General features: G+C 33.8%; 1 protein-coding gene across 2 annotated transcripts; it reads left to right on the top strand.

Moving 5' to 3' along the window:
• Nucleotides 1-5,248: 5,248 nt before the first annotated feature.
• LOC118734630 lies at nt 5,249-8,382 on the top strand. 2 transcript variants are annotated; one of them, XM_036464335.1, is made up of 6 exons: nt 5,249-5,635; nt 6,051-6,397; nt 6,571-6,714; nt 7,160-7,360; nt 7,430-7,596; nt 7,671-8,382. In XM_036464335.1, exons 1-6 carry the CDS (start codon nt 5,429-5,431, stop codon nt 7,724-7,726), a joined length of 1,122 nt encoding a protein of 373 aa, XP_036320228.1. In that variant the 5' UTR covers nt 5,249-5,428; the 3' UTR covers nt 7,727-8,382. The 2 variants fall into 2 exon arrangements, with proteins under 2 accessions (XP_036320228.1, XP_036320227.1); XM_036464334.1 differs by having other exon boundaries at nt 7,654-8,379.
• Nucleotides 8,383-9,469: the final 1,087 nt, after the last annotated feature.

Genomic DNA, 9,469 nt, shown 5'->3' with positions numbered 1-9,469 from the left:
CGTATCTACTTAGAACAAAATAAAGGAGTGCCCCAAGATGTTGTTATTTTAAGGACCACCCTGCTGCACAACCTGTTTTCTTCTTCATTGGCGCTATAACAGCTTAAGCGGTTTAGGACGAGTTCAACATTTCAAAAGTCACTTATTTTCGCTAATTAATGCCAGAATAAGAAACACGAAGTGAGGCCAAAGAGAAAAGATAAGTTGTTGATGAAAAGAGAAGTCGCGTGAATCGGAGTTCATTAAACCGTTCAAGTTCTTTGTTAGCCATGTTGCAAAAGTCACAAATTAAGCAAAATATTTATCCTGTTTCTTACCTTTTCATATTAAGACAATCACCTTTGATGAATAATAATAGCGGGGGAAGGAAATGCTTAAGAGTGATCCTATAGAGACACATCCCAGAAGTATTTTTGAAAATCTCTATTATTCGATTTATTTTGACAGGCTGCAAAAGAGTGGCAAACCGTTTTTCCTAGAATAAAGTGGTTAATCTCAGGGTTCCAGAGCACAATAAGACCTATTTGTAGTAATGAAAAAACTGTCGATTTAGCTAAGGATGATTCTCCGGTGAGAATATCCCTCGTCGCGATTACAAAACGACAGCAGTGGCCTCTAAGAAAAGAGTGCAAAGGGCATGTACAGAAGGATCTCTCTGAACATGGTATGCGAAATTGGTGGGACTTCACAAAGGAGAAAATCTGCTTGCGAAGATTTCTGTTCTCGGCCCAAAACGAAAAACGGTGTATTGTGAAATAAGAACAAGAAGAAGTATGCATATCGACCAGGCTTAAGGCTGGTATGCAGCTCTTAAGAAAACGGTCAAGAAAAAAATTGCCATTATTTCGTGTGTGTGTCCAAGGAATTTTTACAATTGATACTTCACCAGCCTGTTGCCTCGCTCTTTGCTCCAGAAATAATGAAACGGGCATATATTTCTGTTGCAAGCATGGATTGCCTTGTGTTCTTTTTTCAAAAAAAAAAAAAACTTTAGAAAACCGTTCTAAGGGTGTGTTGTATTTAAGGCACGCTTTTTAAATAATCGGCTACCGGTTAAGGCTAGCAATTTCTGTAGATTTGTGTGCCATATACGACAAAAACTAAAAAACAAGTTTCTCACGGGAATTATATATGAACAAAACCATATGGAAGTCCCCACAGCGAACTTTCTAAGGGAACAAAAGTCTAAAAGTCTCCTGAAGAACGTTTTAGAAGCTGAAGTCTCACGAACTTTCTGACAGAGAACAAATCCGGAACAGATCTTCTTTAAGCACTCTGCGAAGAATGGAAGCGAGAACAAAGTTGTTTTTTCATAGCGTTTCATTAGTTTGAAATGTTTGAATATTAAAATTAATCAAAATAGAACTGAAAGATAATTATGCAAATTAATTCAACGAAAGACTTACGACACGAACTTTTATTGCACAGAAAGTGAAACAAATTTCCAGAAATGGGCAGATCACCCAAATAATGAACGATCTGGAACTAAGAATTAACAGTTATGGTTTTCACTGAAACGATTTCTCATCTCAACACGCAACCGTCCCTCTCATTCTTAGCGTTAAGTTTTCAAAACTTTTGTTCTAGTTTTTTTTTCTCTAGCAGAACGTTTCCCAGACTTTTGTTCTTATTTGATCCTCCTACTTTCATTCTCATTGAAAACGTTGCCGAAACTTTCGTTCTTATTCTGTTCTTCTTGAGAACGTTCCCGAGAGTTTTATTGGCATTGTTTGACGTTACCTTTTGTGCTCATGCAGAACTAAAGCAACACCAGAACGCGTTCTCGGTTCCTGAAAAAAAATCCAAGTACGCCAAAAGAATGCACTCCAATGGCTCTTAGTCAGGACTAACAAAAAAATTATTGCAGTCACTTGGGACTTCAATCAAGTGAATAATTTAGTTAAAAATGACTGCATTATTTAACACCTCTAATGGTTACTAGGCCAGAAAATAACAAAAACAAAATCTTGAAAATGTTTCTTTAAGGAGCTAAGGAGCAAATTAATTTTTTAAGCTCTTTGCTCCAGCTCCGCTCCAGCTAAAATCCTTTGCTCCTTGCTCCTTTGCTAATATTTTTGTTAATATTTTTTTTTTGCCTGGTAATCGAGTATTTTATTATTTTTATAGCAAGAAAATATTAATAAATTTTTAAACAATTTTTGCTTAAGCAAACCTAATTTTGATGTATGTAATATAAAATAAATTTTTCTTCCATCTCGCCCACAGCAAGAGGAGTACTCTGGCGCGCCAGTTCAATGTCTCATTCCGGGCACAAATCAATGGGCACTACTAGGTGTCTCATCGTGGCGTATTGCCTGTGGACCAAGTGGTGTTGAACGACCAAGAATGTATGATAAAATCACTTCGAATGCGGCGTGGATACGGGAAATTTTAATTGCCGCGTAAAGATGCACAATAACGGCGGTACCTGTTCCAGCAGTGCACTTTAAATTAATACGCACAAGAAAAAAAAGCATAAATGCGAATACATACTATGTGTAGTTTAAGGTAAAATGAAGCTAAATGTCTTGAGAAACAGTTTATATTCACAAAAGTTGTTACTTAACTGTTAATAATTTTATATATATTTTATAGAATGTTCACTTAAATAATAAGTTGTAGAGGTAAAATTAATTATGTAGTTGTATGCATGTATGTACGTATGTTTATGTAGTGAAAATTTTTCATTAATATTCAGTAAATTGATTTTTTTTCTAACGATTATAAATAATTAAATTAATTTTCTTTGCAATATTTTTTGTTGTAGTATGCATGTGTATGTGAAATGTTGTAAATGTTTTTTGTACAATTACATATGTATTGAAAGATGCAATGCAATGCATTTAAATCAATATATGTATGTATGTTCATAGGTACATACATATATAAAAATGGTGTATTCCTGCTTTTTTATTTTAGGTTATATATGTACGTATATACATATGTATACATACATGTATGTAGTGCATAATAATATTTTAATTTATAAAAAATTATTTTATTTATGTGTCTATTAAGTGATAACGATTTTGTATTTACATACTTATTTGCATGGTCATTTTCCACTTTTGTAAATTTATCATATCGATAGCAAGTCTGTATATAATACATATGTATGCAATGCAGAAGCAAGCATGCATATGTATGTAAATGCATACCCAGTGGGAAGTAATGCATTCTATTACTGATTAATTTGTAATCAGCATTTTAATGTTTACAAAAAGCCCCAAAAAATTCATATTAAATCGTATACATTCTTCGATTACTAGGTAATGCAAATGCAACGTTCCACTTTTCTTAGGATAATGCCGTGGGAAAGAAAGGAATTTTCGAATGTGAAAACGGCTGTTTTACAGATTATTATTTTTTGTTTACCATACATTTATGCCTATTACGGTATCCGACGAATGCCATCCGAAGGGATCTAATCAGATTCACACTGTCGGAATAAGCGAGAGCGAAGGATTAGATTCGTGCGAATGGTATCTATCGGACAGGAATAGGTCTGTTTCCGAGGGACCCCATTCTCTTGAATCTAATCCTTCTCACTCGCTTGTTATGACAGTGCGAGTTCTATTAGATCCGTGGGAATGGCATCCGTCGGATACCGTAATAGACATGATTACATTTTTCCCACTGGGTACATACATACATACATATTTACATACGTGTATTAATATATGTAAAATATTTAGTATATCATTATAGTTTTTGTAAAAAGTTAAATTGTTATATCGAGTACTTTTAACAATAAAAATTAATTAACAATAATTGTATATTGCTTTGACTTGAAGATTCTAGGTTTAACGCGTTTTTTTGTTAATCCCGGGATTCCGGCCTTTTTAAGGTCCGAAAAAAAAATCTCGGGATTCTTGGCAAATAATCCCGGGATCTTCGGGATTTGTAATTTGCACGGATGGCAATAATAGAAACTCTTTCTTCTGACCAGTATTGGCTATATTTCTTTTTTTATTTAATAATTAATGTTTTTGTATAAACGTATAGCTCATTATAAATATAACACCGCGCGATAGTACATTTTAAACACAAATATCAATATATTCGAGAAACCATGGGCCAAATATAGTAAAATTGCGTTTTTAGTTTTTCACTCTGGCGTCAGTAATTCAAAAATGATTTAAAAAATTTATAAAATGCTTAGAGAAAAAGTATGGGTATAAAATTAAAGAGGAAATCCCGTAGAATTTAAACAGGTTGAAGTTTTTGTCGCAGAAAAAAATATTTGTTTTTGAAAAAATTATATGTTAAGGACTTATATGAACTCGATAACATTCTCGAATTTCGTCCTTCTAACTTTACCAGATTAAAAAAGTACCTTTTCGTAATCCAAAAAATTTTAAGTCCAAAGAAATTTCCTCTTGCATTTGGTACCCATATTTTTATTTCACATCGCATTGAATTTTTTAAATAGTTTTTGGAATTAACCATATGTTTGAGCTCTACAGAGCTCTTTAAAATAAATCCTGACGTCAGAGAGAAAAAATAAACACGCCACTTTAAATAAAAAAGTAGGTTTCAAACCCATTTCTTTATTTTATGGTCGCAGAGTTTCTCAAACAATAAAGACGGAATCTTTCGATTTACGTTGTGAAAGTAAAGAATATCTAAATCACGGGATCCCGCGATCCTTTAACAACAACAACGTGTCATTAAAATTGCTACCTAAAAGTAGGCTACGTTCAATAAAGTTTCCCTTACAGCTGAAATTAGTCAAGAACGCAAACCTACCGGGACGTACACACGAGTAAGCTGACACGATCTGTTTTACCAAAGCGCCATGTAAATCAAAACTCAACACCGCAGAATTTTCCTGTAGTTGTAGCCCGTAGCGCAGAAATCTGCCACTTGCCACTTCGTCAGTTTTGCAGATGGTAAAAAAGTTATAAGTTCCTATTCAAAATATGTTTAAAATATTTGATATTTACTATTGAATAAGGTTTTTTGTTGAAAACTAAAAAGTGTTTATTTACCTACAATCTATTATAGCACGAAAAATTATAGTTGAAAAGGTAGGCTTATGAAAAGGCATTGATGAGTGGCCACACTGTAGTAAGCAACACCGAGAGCTCCGGTAATCGACAAAATTCTGCGTATACTGACTGCGTTAAGTATACGTTCTGCGTTCTTGACTAATTTCAGCTTAAGATTTTGTATTTTTAATAAGATAACTTTCATATGGCAGCACAACTAATATTTACTCGTTGTATAAATGTCAGTGCTAGGTAACGAGTACAGAAGCAATTGTCAAAAATAGAAAAAACGGGACTTGTAGTAATTTTTTAAGACTCGATAAATTAATTAGCACAAAAAACCAATCCAAAAAAATGTAAAACGAGAAAAATTATAAAACCAGTAAGTAACACAAAGTAATTTGCTGATATTTGAAAAAAAAAAACCAGCAACGACCATGACGTCCATACTGGATATGAAGCCAGGTCCGCCCGATTACTGGGCGGACGTTTATAACTTCTTTTTGCCGCTGAAGTACTTCATTATAAATGAACGCTTCGATGCGCTGATGCAGCATGTGGATTTGAACTATTTGCTCAATGCATTGTTCTGGATATTTCTCTTTTTTGCCGGAGGTTTTATTGGATTCTATAAAATATTTGAGGTAAGCTGAAAAATTCAACGGGAAAATGTGCATGTGTGCACACGTCCAAACATACAAATGCATGCAAGTGTGGCTCGGTGCATTCGCTGTTATTTTAGCTAGCGCTACTAAAAATAGCATGCGAGTTTTTTTTGTTTGCAGGACTGCAGGCGTCTCAGCTGTTGGCTCTATTGTTTTGACAATTGAGGTGAGCGCAGTCGGCAAAGTCAGCTGATGTTTACATTTTATACAAGGCTGCCAGATTGTGATGAATGTGTTTTATTAACAAAAAAAAAAAACGAAACGCAAACCTTTAAAAAATCTATTAAAATAGGTTTACAAGCAACTGAATTAATTATAGTGAAACACTTTTGCCACTTTTTTTATTGATATTGTACAAACTTCCAAATATTTATAGCACATTTTTTCTTTCCAGGTTTTCTTAAAAACGTCCAATATAAAGTTTTACAAACGCAAACAATTTGCTCGCTCCGTTTGGAATATTTCTTTCTATGCCGCTTGTACACTTTTCCTTTATTTCTACAATGAATTGATGTTGTTGCCACAGCTGTCTAAAAATCAAGGACGTTATTCTTTGTTTTATTCCTCGGAGAATATGATTTTCTACAAATCGCAACAATGTGAAAAATTTCAATTCTATTCGCTATTTATAATAACATTTTATTTACATAATGCCATATTGGATTTTAAGGAATCCGATTATCTAGAGGCTTGCTCAAGGACGCTCTACTTACTTGCACTGGTGGCCATTGATGTATACAAGTAAGTGTGTTCTTAGAGCACGCAGAAGGGAAGTGCAAACTGAATATGATCAGCTATTAGTAAAGAATCGATATTGCTGTTCAAAAATTCCAAATATTTCGATCGACCATTTTGCACTGATCTGTCCACTTTATTTTGTAATTTCATAATTAATGATTTTCGCTTTCTTTCAGATATGAAAACTATTTTGTCGGCCTGAATCTCAGCTTAGGCGTCTATAATATACTTACAGAGACTCTCTTTTTATTAGCTTTAATCAATTCGAATGGTAGCCGGTTGTTGTTCCAAGTCTTTTTGGGTCTACGCATAGCCTCTTGGTAAGTATAAAATAATTTTTCGCCTTCTTGAACAATATTATAAAACGTCTTCATGGTCGTTAAAAGAACAGAACCAATTCCACTCCCCTCACATTAAATTACTTGCCAGTGTAGTTTTAAATGAAGAGTCTTGGTTTTTAAAACACATAATTGGAAAATGGATTTCTGATATTAAATCCATCTTAGACTCAACTGTCTTTGATAACATTAATTTTGTCTTATGAATCGCTTCTTATTAAAATGCACTGTTGGATTTTAAGTGAGAAATAATATGAGAGTTTACAGTCACCGAAAATCCTTCTGAATTATCAGAAAGAAGTTTTTTCTCTATAAAAATTGCTGAATACAAGCCCTCCATATGTAGATATAGAAAGTAACTGCTATCAATACTTTATAGATTGTAAACACTTATTTTAATAATAAATAATTCTGCTCTTATTTATAGGTCACACGTATTCATCAGCTTGCTACCATTCAAATATTTAGTTCCTACGTTATTTGCCAAAAATTTTAAAATTATGTTAAATGTTGCAATTTGGTTATGGTATGGGCTATCAATATGGAATTCACCAGTGTTGCAGTATTTTTATCATCAAATATACCACTCATCGCCCGTGGATTGTTCAGGAGAAGGGTCAGCTGCAAAGTAAGTTTTAAATCTAACACAAAAGAGAAAATTACAACAAAATATTTATGTTATTTAACACTTTTGCAGATGCATCTTGCTGAAGGATTCGAGCGAGCATCGCCACTTTAAAACACTCAAAAAGGCTTATATGGAAGTAAAACTAGCACAAGAAAAACTAAAAATTAGCACGTTAGCCAATTCGTCTGCTTCGGAGAGTTCCTGTACATCGGCCAAAGCCTTCCAAGCAATTAAATGTAAGTGAAGTATTGAGTTAAAAATTTAAAAAAAGATTGATTTTTCTAACATTGCAGGCATAATGACTTTAAAGCGAAAATTGAAACGTATACGCGAAGGTCGTGGTTCGGAAATGGAAATGGAGAATGACACCGAAGACATGGCTAATGAATAGATGTGAAAACTATCTATTGAACTAACGTGTGCTTCTTGTCGCGTAATTTACAAAACTGTGCAATCTCTTTGCGATTTTTGGCCTTGAATGTCGTTGACGCCTAACCCAAGAAGACTTTATTTCGTCGGCTGAGTCGAAGATCGCACTATCTCGGCTGTCGGTTAGAAAAGGCCTTTATTTCAAAATTTGGTTGAAAGACACCCTATTTCAGCGGCAGCTTCGAAAACGCTCTCTCTCAATATAAGTTGAACACACCGCCAACTGAGATGGGGCGTTTTTGAACCGGAAGCCGAGATAGGGCGATCTTTCACTCAGCCACCGATTTATGATTATTATACAAATCAAACTCCAATATTTTACTTTTTAAACTGTCAACACTCTCAGCTCTCTATCTTCCACTTAACTTCACACTAGTCCATTATTTTATATTAGATATGTATTTTTGTATTTTCAATCCATGTAAGCAATTTGTTTGATCTTTAAAATAATCCTTGAAAAGACATTTTTTTGCGATGCGTATTTAATTAAGTAAGTCATCGCACTTTGTTAGTTTTACCGCTCTTTATATTTACTTATATTTTACAACTATTGTGGTTAACAAAAATAATAATGTTGGAATTGTAATAAAAACATACAAACACGTTACATACATATATTTATTATAACAATAAAAGTAAAAAAAAAATGTTTGGCTGTTGCATATAAAATATTATTTCTTTCATTAGTTCTAAGATGATTTACGCTCAAAATCATTTTAAACATCAGCAAAAATAACCGCTGTATTTGAGCCCTTTCATTTGATACCACATTTATTAAAATCGATTAAGTTTTACATAATTTGCGGTAAAAAAAAATGGCTCGATCACCCTAGCACGCAAGTGATTTAAAATTTTGGTAAAATTCTCGATTTCCACCAGGTGCGCAGAAGTGTCCAGTAGCAAGCTGCCGGAAGCAAAAAAAGTTTTCGTTGCATATCCCACAGGCGTCAGATACAGGGTGCCTCGGGAGTCGCAGACGGGAAACTACGGGGTGCCACCGGAGTTGCAGGGACGTAAAATTTGCATTTTACGCCTGTGAGGTATGCAACACTTGACAGATTTTTCATCGCAGCAGCTGCGTACTAGGTACTTCTGCGGGCCTGGTGGAAATCGTGAACCTGACAAAATCGCACAACGCGGCTTCTCACTAGGTTGGTCGACCTATTTTTTTTCTTGCAATCTTACCCGATTTCAATGAATGGAGCATTCAAATGCAATGCAGGCCATGACGAATTAATTAATATAACTTCATTTAAATAATAAAATTTTTTTCTCGTATTTTTATACTCACCAAATCATCAATTTCCAAAGTAAATAAACGCAAACTACAGCATTTTATTTGTGTTTTAAAATTCATTGTTTATTTCGTTTTTCATACTTATTTCACTTAACTTTCAATTTGTTACAACTTAATTGTTAATTTGTGTTTGTTGTTGTTTTCTTTTGCAGTTGCATTTTTTAAATATCCATCATCACCACGCACGTTTCCCTCCCCAGTAATTACAGTAGTTCATTTATATGCACTTATTTCTCCGCTTTCCTTTCGATTCATTCTTAGACCAACAACTACATAAGTTTATGTATATCAATTTTGCTTCGATTTCTTAACCATTTTTGTTTACCAGAAATTTTGTTCAGTTAAATTTATGTAGTTACTTTTTTGTGTTATTTGAATTTTTG

The sequence above is a fragment of the Rhagoletis pomonella genome, unplaced genomic scaffold, assembly GCF_013731165.1.
Source record: "Rhagoletis pomonella isolate Grant_MI unplaced genomic scaffold, Rhpom_1.0 Rhpom_scaffold_00002, whole genome shotgun sequence".
In the NCBI taxonomy this organism is placed as follows: Eukaryota; Metazoa; Arthropoda; class Insecta; order Diptera; family Tephritidae; genus Rhagoletis; species Rhagoletis pomonella.
The sequence above is the reverse complement of the archived record's forward strand: the minus strand, read 5'-3'. Positions and strand labels throughout refer to the sequence as shown.